Source organism: Diabrotica undecimpunctata, chromosome 5, assembly GCF_040954645.1.
Source record: "Diabrotica undecimpunctata isolate CICGRU chromosome 5, icDiaUnde3, whole genome shotgun sequence".
Classification (NCBI taxonomy): Eukaryota; Metazoa; Arthropoda; class Insecta; order Coleoptera; family Chrysomelidae; genus Diabrotica; species Diabrotica undecimpunctata.
Window position 1 is genome coordinate 139,846,089 of NC_092807.1, and position 20,491 is coordinate 139,866,579.

At 32.8% G+C, this 20,491-nt stretch overlaps 1 protein-coding gene across 1 annotated transcript; it reads left to right on the forward strand.

The window, feature by feature from the left end:
• Window positions 1-1,017: 1,017 nt before the first annotated feature.
• On the forward strand, window positions 1,018-12,008 carry LOC140441875 (PAX3- and PAX7-binding protein 1). The gene is made up of 7 exons (XM_072532831.1): window positions 1,018-1,604; window positions 1,753-1,977; window positions 5,161-5,378; window positions 5,561-5,777; window positions 7,038-7,319; window positions 8,434-8,893; window positions 11,442-12,008. Exons 1-7 carry the CDS (start codon window positions 1,193-1,195, stop codon window positions 11,959-11,961), a joined length of 2,334 nt encoding a protein of 777 aa, XP_072388932.1. The 5' UTR covers window positions 1,018-1,192; the 3' UTR covers window positions 11,962-12,008.
• The last annotated feature ends 8,483 nt before the right edge of the window (window positions 12,009-20,491 follow it).

The following is a 20,491-nucleotide window of genomic DNA, read 5'->3' on the forward strand; positions in this document are numbered from 1 at the left end:
CCTCAAATTAGCTGTCAATTTGTTTCATAGAACGAAATATTGCGTTGGCAGTGTTGCCATGTCCTTATAATGTATATGCTATATGCTTCAAATACAAAGAGAGCTTTTAAAAAGTACATCTTTATTATATTATGGATTATTTTATGGATTCTGCAGGTACAATGTACTCTGGAACAAATATATAAAACACCCAGTGTTCCCAAACCTACCGATAAATCGGTACATCTACCGATTTCGACGTTTTTCTACCGATCTACCGACAAAAAGTTAAATTCTACCGACTTTTATATTCAGATAGAAATTTACTTATTCTTAAATTTGAGACGAAATATGTAAGAGACAAAACAATTTTTCTTGCGGTACGTGTAATTTGCATTTAGCATTTTTGTGTATTCACGAAACCGTGTGAAAACATTCCAAAATTTATTCTTAAATGATACCTAAGCGGTACTTTACAAAGTACATGATGTCATAAAAGCTAATAATACAATAAATGAATCCAAATCCATTGTGATCCCGACAGCTTGGTTCTGGGAGTTTGTCAAGTTAGAAAACCGGAACAACGCATAGTTAATCTAAGCTTCCGAGTGCACCTCACGAAAAAATTCGGTAGTCTGTTTGTTGTATAATATTTCCTTGTAAAAGGGTTTTTTTTATACTCCAATTTTCGGTTCTCGGATAAGTATTCGATTCCTAGTCACAATTTCTCATTTTATGTTCAGTATCTCGGTTCTCATTTTTTTATTTTATTAGATTTAAATGAATAAACATATTTTATTTTTTCTTAAATAAACGAATTGCAAAACATTATGAAATTTAAACAAAATATTCGATTTTGAAGGATCTACCGATTTTACTCCATAATCTACCGATTTTTTAAAAAAATTCTACCGATTTTATTTTTTTACGTTTGGGGACACTGAAAACACCTCTTCAATAACTCTCTATTAGCAGAGTCGAGAATCTATAGCACTCCATGGACGGCCCGTTGAGTTAAAAAGACCATGGCGGCGGCTATTAAAAATGAAAGGTTTTTTTTTAATAAAACAATTTTCGATACTAATTTATAAACAAATATTATAAAAGAAGATTCGTAGAAGATTTTAACCAATAAATTAAAACTTAACCTCTTTTCTGTCAAATTAAAGTCAAAACAAACAAAGTGGTTTTAAATTAAAGTGACTACTTTAAAATGTCTTTATTTAAAAAACCCAAGAAAACCATACAACGAAGAGTTTTTACAGAAAATGACGATGAAGATGATGATGTTACACAACCTATGGAGGTTTGTCAATCTATTCCCGTTGAAAAGAAATCTAAAAAGAAAGACAAATCTTCAAAAACACCAAAAACTTTGCTAAGTTTTGATGAAGAGGAGGAGGGAGAAGTTTTTCAAGTTAAGAAGTCGTCTCACAGTAAAAAAGTGTTACGTATGTTCGAAAAAGAAAAGAAAAAGAAAGAATCTAAACAAGAAAAGGAAGAAATCAAATCTAAAGAAAAAACTGAAATTGTAACTGATGATTTTGTATTAGTGGTTAATGCTAGCCACAAAAAACCTCCAACACCTCCCTTAATTCTTAGTGGTAGAGATGCCCTATGTGCAGGTCAGATATATTCAGTAACAGTTTATATTGGCAAAATTGTTTGTAACAAATTTAAAACAGTAAAAAGAATCTTTAAGAAGATCTTTACATTATACCATTTTTTACAGTTGATTGAAGCACATATCTAATAATCAATTTATTTATTTAGGTGTAGATGACCTGTCTTCAGAAGAAGATGAACCACAGAATCATAAATTTAATAAACCTGATAACTTTAAAAGGATTTTAGAATCTGGTGCTATTCCTGATGCAGCAATGATTCATGCAGCTAGAAAACGTAGACAAAGGGCAAGAGAACTAGGTGACTTTATACCCACAGAAGAGGAAGAACCTGAGGATAAAGGCAGGTTGTTAAGGGAAGATGAACATGAAGGTGAGTACTCAAATAGTTTATTGTGTTTAAACAAAACTGTAAATATTATATTGATGTTTAAGCTGTAAATATTTTTTTGTAAATAGAAACTTTGACCAAAATGAAAAACATAATTCCAAACTTTGCTGAAAGCAAAAACGTTAAATAGTTCAGCGGAAAAGGGCTATACCCCCACTTTTAGGTAGCTATCTAGATAAATGTATGATTTATGAACAAACATTTTCATTTTACAAATTTGACACTTGTAGCTCAGAAAAAGTGGTCTTGGATATATTATTGTTAAGTGAAATATATAAATAATTATAAATTACTCTAGTATCTCATCCAAGCTCATCTTCTCAAGAATTTCCATAAGTTTGTTATACAGTAGGTACTATATCAGAATCTTTTTATAATTGATGAAGAAAGTATAAATATCACGAAAACGGTTAACTAAAATGTGTAAGGCAAATAAAGCTCCTATATCAAAATCATTTCTGAACCCCAATTCTGCAGCTGCATTTTCTGCTCAATTTGTGATAACTGCCCATGAAGAATTTTTAGAAACATCTTCAAAGTAAGACTCAAACCTACCAATCTATAATCATTACACTATTGTGTTTATTTTTTCTGTTAACTCATGAAACTCGAGTACATACAAAAAATCATTTACTGATCATCCTTAACAAAACATCAAACAAAATCAAATAAAAAATCATCCTTACTCATCTATAAATACTATTAAATAGATCCAATCTAAATAGAAAGAACTCAATCTTCTGTATTTTAATGTGAATATGATCTAGGCTAAACAACAAACTAGAAAACAGAATAAGACATGAATACCTAAATAAGGAGTGGGAAGAATGCAGAGACATCATAAAAGAGGCAGCTAAAGAAGTATTAGGCATAGAAGGTAGAGAAAGCATATTTACTGATGCAACAGAGGCACAGAACCCGACAAGCAGAGGAAGAATACAAACAACTATGCAAAGAAGAAAAGAAAACTCACTCAAGAAAAAAGAGAGAATATATGAACAAAGAACTACAAGAACTGAGTAAATCAACAGAGACAAGAAAATTTTATCAGAGACTGAACAAAAGCAGAAAAGACTTCAAACCGAGAACAACGATGTGTAGAGATAAGGAAGGTAATATATTGACAGAACAGCAAGAGATACTAAGTAGATGGACAGAACATTTTACGGAAAAGCTTGAAGGAGATCGGAGAGAGACGAACCCTGACATACCATTAGACCAAGCAGACAACAGAGAAAAGACTCCACCAACAATAGCCGAGATTAGAGCTTCTTCTTCTTAGAGTGCCATATCCCTACGGAACGTCGGCGACTACCATGCTTATAATATTGTTATACTGATCTCGGTCTTGCGCTACGTGTAGCAATTGGTCCGCTGTCACACCTGTCCACTGCCGCAAATTCCTCAACCAAGAGAGTTTCTTCCGTCCTATCCATTTCTTTCCTTCGATTTTACCGTTGAGAATTAGCCGAAGGAACTCATATCTTGGTCCTCTGATTATATGTCCAAGATATTCTAGTTTACACCTCTTAATAATATTTAATAGAGTTCGTTGATGTCCCATTCTTCGAAGAACTTCTTCGTTTCTGGTTCTGCTAGTCCATGAAATTTTTAGAGATTAGAGCAGCAGTAGACAAATTAAAGGACAATAAAGCACCGTGATCGGATCAAATAGCATCGGAGTTACTGAAGGAAGGAGGAGACACACTGCAAAAAATAATACATGAATTGATAACAAAGATATGGTCGAATAAACACCTACCAGCGGAGTGGAATAGCGGTATTATTGTACCATTACATAAAAAAGGAAATCAGTTAGAATGTGGAAACTACCGTGGAATCACACTGCTGAATGCAGCATACAAAATAATGTCTAACGTCATTTATGAAAGACTTAGACCACATGCTGAAAAAATAGTTGGCAAATACCAAAGTGGCAAAGTCGAAAAACAAGTGAATATAACATCGACACACATCATCTCTTCATAGACTTTGAAAGCGCATATGACAATATGCGCTTTCAAAGAATGCGCCCCGAGAATTCTTAATAAAAGCAATGAAAGAATTTAATATACCAACACAACTAATAGAACTGATAAAAGAATCTCTAAAAGTAGAAAGTAGAATCCGGATACACAATGAATTAACGGAAACAATAGATGTGAAAAAGAGACTACGCCAGGGAGACACTCTATCATGCATCTTGTTCAACTCGAGAAAATACTGAGAGACACAACAGTCAATACACGAGGATTAATCTTCTTCTTCAAGTGCCATCTCCGCGGCGGAGGTCGGCAATCATCATAGCTATTCGGACTTTTGAGACGGCGAGGATTAATAAAAGCATGCAAATACTAGCATTTGCAGATGATGTTGACATAATCATAAGAACAAGTAGAGAAATGATAGAGGCATACAACCAAATAGAACGAGCTGCACAAAATAGTGGTCTTAAAATCAATCAGACCAAAACAAAATATATGCAGGACAGTAAACGCAGAAATAAGGCAGCCACAAAATATAACAATAGGAGAATACAACATACAACAGAAGTGAAGAGGCGAATATTTATTGCAAATAAATGTTACCATGGCTTAATTAGGCAACTAAGATCAGATAACGTCGCAAGAAAAACAAAATGCCAAATATATAAAACCCTAATAAGACCGGTACTCACATATGGCTCAGAAACCTGGACACTCACTAAAAGAGAGGAAACGTTGTTAGCCACCTTCGAAAGAAAAATCTTGCAACACGTATATAAGGGCACAAAAGAAAACGGAATATGGCGAAGAAGATACAACTCTGAACTATACAAAATATACCAGGATCCGGATATTATAACATTCATTAAAATAGGACGGCTGCTTTGGATAGGACATGTAGAAAGAATGGAAGAAGGCGAAATACCAAACAAAATATTCAAACAGATGCCAGTAGGAAAAAGAACAAGATGAAGACCGAAGCTGAGATACTTAGAACAAATAGAAAATGATATAACAACCTTAAAAATAAAAAACTGGAGAAAAAAAGCACGAAACAGATCAGAATGGAGAAGAATCCTGGAACAGGCCAAGACCCAAAAAGGGTTGTCGAGCCAGTGATGATGATGATGATCTAGGCTAGGATGCAGTGCCTTTTTTTAATATTTCTTTCAAATTTTAGGTAGTGATGAAGAAAGAATTGACATGGAGATAAACTTAAACTTAAGAGATCAGGAGAGAAGACGTGAACAATTTTTAGCCGCCCAAGAATCAGACCATGAAGTTTTAGAATGGGAAGACCAACAAATCAGAAAAGGTGTAACCGGAGCTGCAATGGAAGCTGCGAGGGAAATGTTTTATCCAATGGAACCTCCCTCTCCTCCGCGCATATCTGCCCAGGTAAATTTGATATATTTTTAACAGTTATACAGTGTGGTTTTAGATTTAGATTGTGTAATTCTAATTGTAAAATTCAAATCATATATATTGTAATAGAACCAATTTTCTTACTTATATACGAACATTATGTGCCAACATTTTTCAAAAAATATTAGGTAAATATTTGCGTTATCGTCTTCTAGGTACCATTCATAGAACCCGGTATTCCAAGAACTCCACAAATGATTGCTGAAAAATTGAGAGAACAGTATGAGAAAATAAATCAATCCCGAGCAAATCATGAAGCCCAGTTGGAAAAAACGAGAAATGACATACAAGAAGCGATGAATGAGCTAGATGAATTAAAAATTAAAGCACCAGATGCAGCAGAACGTTTTAGATTCTATCAGGAATTACGAGGTAAAAATTAATTCAATAATAATAATATAATTGGTAAAAGTTTACATTAGCAGGGGTCAACTTAGTAAAAAGAATCCCGAGCATTTGCGCACCAAACAAAATATTCTGTACATGTACAATGTTGCCACATATACAATACTTTTGCGGAGTAAATATGTTGAATTTAAATTTTAAGACTACTTTAGATATTATGAGTTACTACTAATGACTAAACATGTTATATTCAATAGCAGCAAGGTTTTTGTTAATAATTAATTTACACCCAATTAGTTTAGTTAAATACAAATATTGTATGCATTAGTTAAAATAAATAGTTCTTTTCACAGTGTAGTATTGAACTGTGGGTAAATTAGGGTTAAAATGGTGAGTTTTAAGGTACTTTCAAACATTTTTGAGTGCCATAAATACATTCAAAACTTTTTGTCTAGCAACAAAAAATCAGCAAATTTTAACCTCAAACACCTTGTGGTATGATGTTTTTTCATGGGTTTGTATGGCTCCGTCTTCGCCTATGAGTTTGCGAAAGGCGTTAAAGGTTTCGTGACAAGGTTTTGAGCTGTCATCTCTTTATTATGATCACATTTTTATTAGAAAATAAAACGCAATACTTGCAAAACAATCCCTTTTAAATGTGCCAAAGTACCAACCAACTTCTTTGTTCTGTGCTGGTGACCCAAGTAACACTTTACTTCTTTTTTATTCTTTGTGTGTACATAATATGGAAATTGATATGATTTTGGCTGTCAAGGTTGTTCTAACAATTGGAACTATGGAACATGATCAACATTTTGATTTACAAAACATCCTATGTCCATTCTTGAAGCTTCAGTTACTGTTTTTGTTCAATTCTAGTCCAGAAGACATATTTATCCTTTGTTTTGTAATCTCAATATATGTCATTGCTAAGCTCAGTAAACTTAACAAATGTAAAAGTACAAAAATAATATAAGAATAGTGATAATAATAATAAAATAATTAAACTATAATTATTGACATGATAATCAGCAACCAAATTGTTCATTTTTATGTTAAAATTTATTCCGTGAAGAAGATAGAATTTATCATTTTCCATTATGATGAGCTAATTATTGGTAAACAATGATGCTTCAAATAGCAATCATTAATAACTGTAATATTGCTTATTAATCTATTAATATATTATTGCTTCTATCAGTCCTTTTTGAAATCTATGTATATTTACTATTCAATTGGTAAGTTTGTATTCTAATACCATTAATTTCTATAAAATTATAATTTTAGGATACATAACTGATTTAGTAGAATGTCTGGATGAAAAAGTAGGCGTTATTTCAAGTTTAGAACAACGAGCCTTGGATCTAATGGCTCGCAAGTCAGAATGGTTAATAGAAAGAAGAAGACAAGACGTTCGAGATCAAACGGAAGAAGCTACAAATAAAGGAGTAATCATCAAAAAAGGACTAGAAGATGAAGAAAAGCAAAGAAGGGCTGCTGAAAGGGAAGGTAGGCGAACCAGAAGAAGAAGAACGAGAGAATCGGCTGGTGTCCCTAAACACGTTGAAGGTATGTGTATATTAAATATAAGATTCGAGTTTTAAAGTCTCATCCTAAAATTTACTCTGCAAACGTTTCAGTGTTTCATAATGATTGCAAATAATTTGAAAGATTTCGCTTATACTTATCCATGCACGCACATACCAAAAATTAGAGTAAACTATTTTTGAAATGCAGTTTGGTTTTAGTAATGGCCTTTGTACACGAGAGGCACACTTTAGTATTCAGATTTTGATGCAGCAGGTACATAGCTTTAACTGTATTTGTATGCTTCAGTGACTTGAAAATGACTTTTGGCAAAGTTAGACATCAAAACCTTTTTAAAAAACGTGCATATGGATGACAAATATACTCATTTAATATTAAACTTTTACGCCTACCAAGAAGCCAATACCCATTTCGGACATTACCTGTCTTCATAGTTTTCTGTAAAAAGAGAAGTGCGTCAGATTTGCATTCGTTCACCACTTCCACGGTCGGACTGGCTTGCCGGCAAATCGCCCTGTTACTTTATCATAAGTTTATTTTGACGTTTCGATTTCCACTTCGGAAATTTTGAGAATGACTTCCGAAATGGAAATCAAAATGTCAAAATAAACTTATTTAAAAGTAAAATTGTGGCTTATTCTCTATAAAAATACTAAATTGTCTCTCTTCAGTGGCAGCAAAGTTCAAACCGAGCCGTGGCCTCCTCAAAATTATGCATCCAACTTTGTCGGTCCCGCACCGATTTTTTCCAAGTTCTTACAACTAGCAAATTTTGCTCGCTTGCTGTCACTCTATCATTCTACCTTTTTAGTGGCCTTTCTTTTGATCTTTCACCCTGCATTTTACTATCTAGCACTCTTTTCTATAATCCTTCGGCCTCCATTCTCACTAAACGACCAGCCCATCGAAATACGTGACGTTTAAAATGAAATATTTTAGAAAACGGTTACTTTTTCTCTGGATTTTACTACCTGCCTAGCAAGTGATGGGAGATTCGAAGTTTCGGGGCCTCTCTTGATTATTTTGCCGTTACACCTCCAGATTATCCGATAATATTCTTTCTTTAAATACTGTTTGCTCTATTTATTGTGAATATATTTGGTCTGATCCGATACATAGACATTTATTCTTGTAGGTATGTCCAGTGATGACGAAATTTCACAGCAGGATAACTTAGTTTTCGATAAAGAACGTGAACAGATCCAATCAGAAATTCAAGAAGTGTTTGAAGACGTAGTAGAAGAATATTCTTCCGCAGCTAGCATTCTTATTCGATTTGAACAGTGGCGAACAAGTGATATTTCGGCTTATAATGAAGCGTATGCTACAATATGCCTCCCGAAAGTAGTCAGTCCTCTAGTTAGATTAAATCTTGTCTTCTGGGATCCACTGAACGAGACTTCCGAATTAGAGAAACTCGAATGGTACAGAACGTTAGCGTTATATGGTTTACACGATGATGAAACTGAAGAAAGCTTATCTAAAGATCCAGATATTTCGTTATTACCGACTGTTATCGAAAAGCTTATAATTCCAAAATTGACGCAACTGGTCGATAGGTGTTGGGATCCCCTGTCAAGTTCACAAACATTAAGGTTAGTATGATGAATTGTTGTTTGGATATGTGAGTATATCTCCAAATAACTTTATAGAAAAAAGAGACGATTCATAATCAGTTTAATAATACCTTGGATGACCGGTTATGACTACTACAATTTTCTGCTCATCGTCAGGTTCCAGATAAGATTCCGTAACCGCTAACAAAGAAATTACAGTTATTATACCTTATAAATTATGTCAATTAAGTCTATATGTGTGAGTATATTGCAAATATATTTACAGAACGGTACAAGGAATGTGGTCCGCGATAAGCATACTGTGCGCTCAATTAGGCCAAGACAGTGCTTATGCGAAATATACTTTTTCGCTTATCGATGGTGGGAATAGTTCTTGACGAGAAGATGCTGATAATATGATTAGAAGCTTTTATCTTATGTGATGTGGATGTTGTTTTGTTTTAATATATACATGTATACACACACAGATATATATATATATATATATATATATATATATATATATATATATATATATATATATATATATATATATATATATATATATATATATATATATATATATATATATATATATATATATATAACACATTAAACGCCACGTGAGTTGTGTTTAACTCGCACACTGTTTGGCCCAGGCGCTCTGTGAGCTAAATATGATTCCACAGACTGTTGAGATTCTATGCTCTGTGAAACAAATTTACTTCACAGTTTATACGTTATTGATACGCTACATGATCCCATAATTAGATTACTGAAATTAGCTTGCTGTTTTATATGAAAATTAATATTGTAATAACTGTTGAAAATAAGACTCCCAGTTTCTAGTATATCATTATTTATTTTTCAAAAATATAATTAAAGTAATTTTTTAACATGTATATAAGTTGTAAATTGTATATAGTTCTTTAAAAATTAAATTTTCATAGATTTGTGTTTTACAAAAAAAGCACTCGACACAAAAAAATTAGTCACAATTATCACACTTATACGGAGTCTGCTTAGTTTTCTTAATGTCATATTCTCTTCCGTGTTCTCTTTTCATAATTTCATAGCAAACTGTACACATTCTTCTTGTTGATTCCATTTTTTTCAGGCAACAAGTTTTTAACATTTCTTCTTGTCGGTTTTGAGGAATATCTGCTTGAAATAGTTTTCGAGCTACCTCTTCTCTGAGGGCAGTAATTTGTATGTTATTTTTAGTTATAGCTTTATATAAAATAAATGCATTTGTCTTTGCTGAGCCAGTGAGAAGCTCAACTGCTAGCTTACGGTACCATTGTAACATGATTGTAGACTCAAGACATCTCTTTTATCTTTCCACTTCAGGACAACTACTCAAGTATGACTTTCTCGTGCAATAACTTCATTTCTTTTTAACTTTGCTTTCACAACATCTTTAGGGTTTAATTTTCTATTGGATCTAAGCATGCCTATCAAATGTGTTGATCTATCTAAATGCTGGTGAGCTAAGTGGACACTTGTATAAAAATTTTCTGTGTATAGTATTTTACCCGAATCCAAGAGTCCATCCATCAATGACATAACAACTAAAGATAACGCTGAAGTACCTTGCTCTGTAATGTTTTTTCCACAGTCAACTTTTAGCTTGAAGGTATAGCTATTTTCTGTACATAGTTTGTGTTTTTTTTTTCGGAATATTAGCAGTTTGAAATCGGTCTAACAAACGATCGATTAGAAGTTGGATTTTGAAAAGTCGATCACCTCTTGGGCACTCAATATTGGTAGAAAAATGCCACGTGCATAATATTAGTTGGAAACGATTTCTTGACATATATATATATATATATATATATATATATATTTTGTGATATTATTGGCATACAGGTCCTTGGACCAATAATCTGAAAGTGGAGGTTTTTTCTTCAAGCTCATCCAAATAATCGTACCCAAAAAAACTTCAAATTCTTGTTTCGTTAGGTGTCTCCACCTTATAAATCTTGAATGCTGAGAAATATTCTTGTTTGAAATGATCTGTTCAGCATATCTGTTTGTTTCAATTACAATGTTTTCTTCCACGAGTGAAAGGTTTTATTTAATTAATTATTGCGTATATACTTATGTGCATAATTAGGTACATTGACAAGCAATGACTACTACATACATCCATCTATTCTTTAATTTCTCACACAAATGATCTAGATCTGAATTGAAAACTCAGCAATGATAAAAACTTCGTCATTGCTGAGTACACTAACAAGCAACGCTTAGTACATCCATCCATCCAGTTAATATTGGCATAATTTATAAGGTATTGTAATTTCTCTTTTGGTGGTTAAGTAAGTTAAATTGTATGTCTGCTTATTACTGAAATGTAAATATTTTAAGAATTTATAATTGTTAAGGAGGTAAAAGAATTTATCTAAAAGAAGAAGAAGCTATTTTTTATCTTCAATCTTTTATCATTACTAGAGTGGTTCTACGTATAGTAATGACCCAAGTACATATTTCTTGATGACCTCCGTTCTTAATAATTGATGTACATATTTTGATAAATAGCTGTATTTTTTCAATTTCTTATCTCTAATAAAAATTTCTGTTTTAGACTTGTTGGGATTATAAGTAGATATATACGAAGATTTCCTAGTTTGGGCCCTACAAGTAAATCACTCAACAATTTATTCAATGCTGTTTTACATAAAATGAAAAGAGCTCTGGAGCACGATGTATTTATACCAATAACTCCCAAATTAGTGGATAACAAGTCTCAGTTCTTTCAGCGACAGTTCGCCAGTGGTTTGAAGTTGCTAAAAAATATAACCAGTTGGCAAGGAATTCTCAACGACAATTTACTTAAGGAACTCGCTCTGAGGTCGTTGCTTGACCGATATTTGTTAACTGGTTTGAAATTTTGCTCTCTCATAGATGCTGTACAGAAAGTGAAACTCATTAGTTTAATTTTGCCCAGGATTTGGTTACAGAGCAGCACGCCTGAATTTAAGAATTTCAGCAATGCAATTGTGAATCTGCACCAACAGCTAGATAAGAATAACCCATTACATCTGGAACCAATTGAAACAATTACAAATATCATGAAAACTTTAAGGTCTTTCATGTTAAGTTAAATGTTTATTAATAGATCTATTTATTATTAGAAGCAATAAAATTGTATCCTAAATTGTGGTTTTATTTTTTCATTCTTCATTTGAAGAAATACAGGTGCTTAACAGATCATAACAAAACTATCCAGAGAGGTAATCTGGATGTTCAGAGAGTCAATACTGAAGTCCAAAAATACCCGATAAACAATATATGGATCTCAGCGCTACCAAATATGCATCCGCTCCCCAGATGCAACAATAATTCCAATACCGATTACGATTTACCGACCGACCCTGGGAGAACGAAGGCCGTAAATTGATAAGGATCAAAGTAATATTTTACGCCAGAAATAGTCGGAGTGTAAAAATATAATATAATTATAATAATAGTCATAGTCATCTTTATTGATCCTTTAAGACATTCAAAATAAATGTATAGGATACGTCACTACAGAATTTGGTATAAAAAACATTAGTGTGTATAATACAATATTCACAGTGTAAAAGAAATTGACAAAACATAAAATATATAAAATAACATTTTTACAAGTAAAATATGAAGCTATTGCAGTTTGTCCTCAAGATATTCATTTATAGAATAATATGCTTTTCTTAAGAGTAAATCTTTAACCTTTTTTTTTTAAATTTAGAGATAAGTGGTATTTCTTTCACAGTTTTTGGCAAATGATTGTATAAGGTCAGTCCCATATATCTGCAGCAATTTTGAAATTTGGATGTTCTGTGTTTAGGAACTCGTAAAGATTCAGCACTTCTTGTATTGTAGTAGTGATTGTCTGAATTTACTGGAAATGTATTGATTTCCTCTTTGACATAAAGTAAACATTTATAGATATATAGGCAGTAGAAAGTTAAAATTTGATGTTTAATAAAAACTGGTTTACAAGACTGTTGATAATCCAAATTAAAAATTTTACGGATAATTTTTTTTTGGTTAATGAACACTTTGTTACTATCTACTGAGTTCCCCCACAAAATTACATTGTAGCACATGTGGCTGTAAGCAAGGCTATCATAAACGTTCATTAATGCCGAGATGGGTAGTGTGTTTTTAATTCTAGATATAGCATAAAAAGCTTTATTCAATTTCATGTTCACTGAATTCACTTGCTCTGACCATTTGAGATTACAATCAATGAATACACCCAAAAACTTTGTAGAGTGAGTGGAAGATAACATATTGTTTCTATCGTGGATGGTTAAGATATAGTCATATTTAGATGAGTTGTATGAATGAAAATAAATAATTTGCGTCTTGTCAATGTTTAATATTAGTCTGTTGGTATTACACCAGCGTATAAAGCAGTCAACAACAGTCTTCATTGTCATTTTTAATTCCTCTAGTGTACGTGCAGAGACTATTAACGAGGTATCATCAGCAAACATTGATATTATAAGTGCCCTTATGTAATCTGGTAGGTCATTAATAAAAATTAGGAATAATAATGGTCCCAGCACGGATCCCTGTGGTACTCCTTTATTTGTCGTGTATGGTTCTGAGCTTGATTCTTTCATCTTAACAACACTCTTCCTGTCACTTAAGAAATTTATTATCCATTCTAGAAATATCCCTCTAAAACCAACGTTATATAATTTATTGCGAATAAATGTTATATCTAAGCAGTCAAAAGCACGTGATAGATCAAAAAATAGTCCTGCCACGTGGTTTCTACTATCTAATTCATCATAAATACGCTCAAACAAGCTGCATGCAGCCGTGAGTGTTGACTTTTTTTATCTAAAGCCGTGTTGGGTTGGAGTTAATAAATTGTATTCTTCTATAAAATTTAACATTCTGTTGTATACAACCTTCTCTATTACTTTTGAAATTATGCTAAGGACAGATACTAGTCTATAATTTGAAATATCATGAGGGTCATTCTTTTTGAAGATTGGAATAACTTTTGCCATTTTAAATATGGATGGAAATTGGCTGGTTGTTATTGAGAGATTAACTAAATGGGTTAAAGGAATCGATATATGATCACTTATCAGTTTTATTATTTTTACAGATATGTTATCAATACCAGTACTAGGCTTATTTTTTAGTTGATCGATTGTATTTTTTATTTCAATTGGAGTTACCGGTAAAAAGAAAAATGTTTTGTTACACATTTTTGAGGTAGTACAAGAAGAAGGTAACGATGTGCCAAAATGAGTTTGAAGATTGTATTCTGTAATTGTAGCAAAATATGAGGCAAACGAATTAGCAATATCACAAGACTTGGTAATAATTTTATTATCATAATGTAGAATAATATCAGACCTGTTCTTTTGCCTACCAGTTTCACTGTTTACTAAATTCCAAACTGTTTTGGTATATTGTAAGATTGATTAATTAAGTCACTATGAAAGTTTTTTTAGTATTTATTAATAGAGAATTATATTCTTTTTTTGCCTGTTTATAGGTATCTTGAGACTCGAGACTCCCTATATTTTTTGCTATCCAGTGTAGATTTTTTAGTTTTTCACTAGCGTGTCTTACCTCATTTGTTACCCATGTAGCCTTATTTGTTTTGTGTGCTTTATACCGTGTTTTTATCGGACAATATAAATTTAGATTGTAATCTAAAATGCTAACAAATGAATTTGTGGCATATTCAGCATTAAATTGTGAATAAACTTCATCAAAAACTGTAGAAGAAATCCCTGCTTTAAACATCAGCATATTTTCATCTGACATATCCCTGTAACTGATGGGTTTTTTATCTTTTTTTCGATACTTTATTGGCTTGCAAATTTACACTAAGTGAAAATACTTTATGGTCACTGAAGTGACCCTCGAACACATTTGATTTATAAAGATGTGGTTCGATATTTGTCAATATGTAATCCAATTTTGTAGATGATGTTTTACCTACTTTATCTACGAAAACTCTTGTAGGAGCCTCAGATGTGACTCTCAGATTATAACTTACTAAAAACTCGTTAAAAGATTGCTTATTATTAGACATGACAAGATAATCAATGTTTAGATCCCCACAAATATAAATATCATGATATGACTTACTGCATATCTCCAATATATTATGTAATTTACACAGAAAACTCTGAACTTCTCCTGATGGTGAACGATAAACACTAATAACACAAATTTTCCTATTGGCTATAAACAGAGAAATCGCACAGCACTCACACACCATTTCTTCACTAAAGTTAGAGACATCTAATGTTTTGAATTTAATATCAGTTTTGATGTAGATGATGGATCCTCTATGGATATGGAACTTTCGACAAAAATAAGAGGCGATGTTGTATCCATTCAGGGTCATAAATTGGATGTTTTCTTCAGTACACCAATGTTCTGATAGACAAATTATATCAGGTGTTTCCTGCAATGTTAAGACTTCAAGTTTGAGTAACTTATTTGTCAAAGATTGAGCATTTAGTTGCAATATTTTTAAACAACTGTCTGGTGATGATAAAAGTAACGTTTCTCTTGGATTTACTTGACTAAAAAAGAGTCTGGTCTATCTTCTCCAGTTGACAGACCTCTATTATGATGCTCTCGATCTAAGAATCTTCTTCCTAACCTAAAGTTAAATCGTTCAATGCCAATTTTTTTCGGCCAAAAAGCAGGATTGTAAATTTCTTCCCTTAAGACAGGTAGTACACCTATCATAAAACATTGATTATCCCTTCTTTTATGGTCAGTTGGTCACAATTTTACTTGTATATTCTCACAGTTTGTCTTAGTTATTATGAAATTCTTGATGTGGTCCTCATTTACACTATCCGGAACTTTTGAGATGAATAACCACAATTTTTTGTCTGGTTTTTCGGATTTTCCATGGAAATCCTTATCACCAATTCCAGTTCCCATTATTTTCTTGCGTCTTGTTGTCACAATCTGATATCCTTCATCGTCGGCTTTATTCTCTGAACCCCCTGTTGTGATATGATTAAGATTTATTTTTGTGCTTTCCTCATTCTCAACACCTAAATTTGTAATTTAGTCACATGTTTGTTTGGTTTGAATTTCCATTAATTGTGCATTTAATTTGTTTGCAGTAATTTTTGAAATGCCCTGTATATTGGAATTCCTTTCAACATGTTTGGTGTTTTTATCATTAAAATTTTTATTTGAGTCAGTTTCATTGTTTGTTTTGTATTTAGAATTAGTCAACTGGACACTGGCCGTTTTATCTTCATTACTTTGAGTTTTTATTAAACCCTCATTAACAGTTGAGTTGGGTTTTTGTGAGATTCTGGTTCTGGTTATTTCTGATTTCAATAAATTTAATTTTTCTAGCAAGTGTTCATTATTTGATTTTAATAGATTATTGTTATTTAATAATAAATTGTACTTATCATCTTTTTCAGCTAACAGCCTTTTTAACCACTGATTTTCTATCGCTATGGCACTAAATGATTCGATGGGTTGTCCATCACTATTTTGGCAACAGATTACACGTGAATCTCCTATCTTGAAGAATTTCACTTTGTTTTTCACAGCACATGAGATGTGATAACTATTTCCACATACTATACAAACGAGTATTTTATTAGACTTAGTTTGACAACATTTAAATGTATTCTCTTCAAAATCTACCTCTTTTACTACAGAGAGAGGTGACGGCACATTTTTACTTTCCGCCATCTTGGATAAGTAATCACAATATACCCCGACCTCAATTTTAAACGAAATAAAATAAATGTTGTTATTGTGGCCATCCGTTTTTTTCTTTTTTATACTATCGTCAGCAAAAAGTCGTATATTTTCATTTGATCTTAACACAGTTTGGGTCCATTTGTTTTAAATAGTGGAGACGAACAATGCGGCACTCGTTGTAGATGTGGTTCGCTCTGACATAATTTGCTTTAGAAAAGACACAACCATTTGTACGTTCCTGACAAAGTATAAAAAATAAAGTGAACGAAATATCGAACTGATAAAACAAATTTAATTTCAATTTAAATCATTGACTACAATCCCTAGCAAAAGCTGTTATCGCTTTGTTGAATTAAATGGCCAAATATATGGCATAGGAGGACAAATTCGTTAAACTTCCCGTACTCGAATCGGTATCAATAGAGTGTTATGACTCATTTCAGCCTCCCTGCTTCATCAGACACTCGGGCTGATACAAGAAAATTCATTGATGATAATAGCTGACTCAAATTTAAATTCGAAGGAGGGAAATAATTGGGTAAACAGCTGCTAGACAAAGTATACTCTTTTTACTACATCCAATATATTTCGCCTATTTTCATAGGCATCATCAGGGAAACCTACAATGATGTTCATTAGGTATATCGTATATATGATACTTTCCAGTCTCTTGTTTCCATTTCTTCTATGTCAGTCCGAACGGTCTCAAACCACTTCCTCCGTGGTCTCCCTCTTCTTTTCTTCCCTTGTTCTCCTGCTTATAGGATTCATAGCATTCGTAAAACATGTCCCAACCATCTAACTCTGATTTTCCGCTCTGATTTTCAGCGTTATTTTAGGCCTTTTATAGATCTCAATTAGCTCCAGATAGCCTCCTTTATCCCACCAAAAACCTTTCTCAGGAAATCTCTAACCTTTTTTCTTCTTTTTGTCCAAGTTTCACATGCATACAATACTGTTGGTCTTACTATTGCTCATAAGTTCGAATCTTGACTGTCCTGGACACTTTTTTGCCTTCAACAGTGCGTTTAATGATGCTACTGTTTTGCTGCCTTTCAACAGCCGCTTATCTAGTTCTCTCTCTTCGCCTGCTCTATTTGTAACTGTTACTCAAAGGTACTCAAATTCTTTACTCTGCCTCATTCCTTCTTAGAGTGATCCTGTGATCAATTATTTTCTTCTGCATTTTCCCCTTTCATTTCCATATACTTGTTTTTTTCTTGATTTATAGTCAAACCATATTTTCTAGCTTCTTACTCAAATTTGGTTAACATTTTTCGAAGGTCTATTCTTGAATTCACTTTAACTGTGATTAAAGAAAGAGCTTATGCAAACCTAGGTTTTGTTCATAACTGTTGTTTTGTAATAACTTAAGTATAAAAATTTGATCTGTTGTTGTTCTTTCCTGTCTGAAACCAGTCTCGTATTCTCTTATTAGCTCTGTCTCGTAGGTTTTTAATCTACTTCGTATAATTTTTGCTAATACTTTGTATACTACTTCTAATAGTGCGATTCCTCTGTAATTTTCACAGACAGTTTATCACCTATATTGTGAATTTGCAAATGAGTGCCGTGTGTCATACTTTCCCAAATTTTTATAATAAGTCGAGCTATCTTTTGCTGCAGCATATCTCCTCCTTCTTTTATTATTCCTGCTGGCACTTAGCTTTCTTCTACACTTTTATTATTTTTTAAAACTCTTATTACTTCTGTTACCTCTATCGGTTCTTGATTTTGTTGTTCTGTTTCTTCTTGTGTTCGTTGTTGTATTTCTGTTCCTGTTTAGCCTTTATTGTTTAATAATTCTAAAGTCATCGAAATACTCTGCCGAGCTGTTTAATTTTTCTGTATTGTCTCCTAGTAACATATATATATATATATATATATATATATATATATATATATATATATATATATATATATATATATATATATATATATATAAAAACAAAAAGAATAAAACCATTCCGAAAGCTAGACAAAAAGTCATAAGAGTGTTTCATTAACATCCCGGCCAATTTTCTGACTGCAACCCTAATAAACTGTGTTGTTTGTATATATATATATATATATATATATATATATATATATATATATATATATATATATATATATATTCCGGGATTCTACAGTATTCACTTCCCTCGCTCAACCGTTTCCATCTCCCTCTATTGTCCCATTCTCCATCGTTTAGGCCTCTCTTACTCATGGCGTCGTCTACTTCGTTCCTCCAGGATTTTCGGGGTCGTCCTCTTTTCCTCCTTCCTATGGGGCTCCATTAGGTTATTCTCTTTAGCCATCTGCTGTTGCTAGTTCTTCTTACGTGTCCATACCACTTTAGTCTTTTTTGTTCTATATATGTTAGTATGTCTGTTTCTATTGATGTTCTTTGCTTTATTTCGTCATTACTTCTCCTATCCATTCTTGTTACTCTGCAGCATCTCCGCAGGCATTCCATCTCTGTTACTACTATATTACTGCTGCTTTTCTTGTTTATGATCCAATTTTCAGCCCCATATGTCATAATACAGGCACTAATGTTTTATAAATCTGTGTTTTTGTCTTCATATTTATGTATCTATCCCACCATACTGAGTTAAGTTGTCGGATTGCTGTTGTTGTTTGTCCTAATCTTTGTGTAATTTCTTCCTCTGTTGTTGCCTTTTTCGTGATTATAAACCCCAAGTGTTTGAATTTATCCTTTCCTTTGATTGTTACGTTGTCATCAATCTGTAGATCTTCTATGTCTTCTTCACTTGTAGATAGGTACCCTGTTTTCGCGAGGTTAATATCTAGGCCAGTCTTAGTATATTCTTCTTGTAGTTTCTTCATCATGTAGCTGAGGTCGTCTTGGTCTTGTGCAATCACTACTTAATCATCTGCAAAGCTTAACGCATATAGATATTCGTTCCGTACCGGTACTCCCACGCCTTCGCATTTTCTTTTCCATGTAGTCAAGGCTTTCTCTAAGTATATTTTGAATAGGGTTGGAGATGTACGCCTGGTAGTCATACGCCTTTCTCAAGTCCACAAATGCCAAATTTATATCTCTATTTTTTGCTTTTTTCTTTTCCAACAGTTGTTCCAGTGTGTATATGTGGTCTATGCATGATCTTCCTGCCGTGAAGCCTGCCTGATCCTCCCCGATTTTGCCTTTTATCGCTTGCTCTATATTTTCTCGCAGTATCTTCCCATATAATCTTTCTATTTATGATATTACGCTTATTCATCTGTAGTTTTCGCATCGTTTTCTATCTCTATCTATTAAATATAGATGTCATATATGCCTCCGTCCATTCCTTTGGAAGCTGTTCTCCATTTATGGCTTTCTGAAATATCCATTGTATCATCCAGTGTAATTTTTTTGATCCGTATTTTATAAGCTCAGGTGAGATGCCTCCAGGTCCCGGTGCTTTCTTATTTTTTATTGCTTTTATGGCCGCTCTCATTTCCCTATCTGTTATTTCTATTTCTTGTTGTGAGGATCTGCTTCGTCTTCGCCTGTTTTCTTTTCCAATGAATCGTGGTCTTTGTTCTGTTAACAGTTCCTTGTAATAGTCCTTCCATTTTTTGTCCTGTATATTTTCCAATTTAATTTTTTCTTTTAAGTTTTATTTCAATCCTCTCAGTACTTTCCATGACTCCGAAGTTCTTGTTCCTCCTATGTATGTTTCAATATTTAAGCAGGTTCTTTCCCATTCTTCATTCTTTTGTTGTGTTATTTGTTTTTTCACTTCGCTATCCTTTTCTCTATATTCTTTATAAACTTCATCGTTGTTTGTAGGCAGCCATTTTCTGTATAGTTGCTTTTTTTCTTCAATTATTCTTTTTGTTGGTTCATTTATTTCATAATAGTGCTGTTTATTTGTTATATGTTCTTTTTCTCCAAGGGCTTCGAATGCTGCTTGTTTTATACTCGCCTTT

Excerpts from the sequence above, each read along its gene's own strand:
- LOC140441875 (XM_072532831.1), top strand. The coding sequence starts at position 1,193 with ATGTCTTTATTTAAAAAACCCAAGAAAACCATACAACGAAGAGTTTTT. Across the intron at positions 1,605-1,752 it reads TAGAGATGCCCTATGTGCAG|GTGTAGATGACCTGTCTTCA; the intron begins GTCAGATATATT and ends TTATTTATTTAG. Across the intron at positions 7,320-8,433 it reads TGTCCCTAAACACGTTGAAG|GTATGTCCAGTGATGACGAA; the intron begins GTATGTGTATAT and ends TTATTCTTGTAG.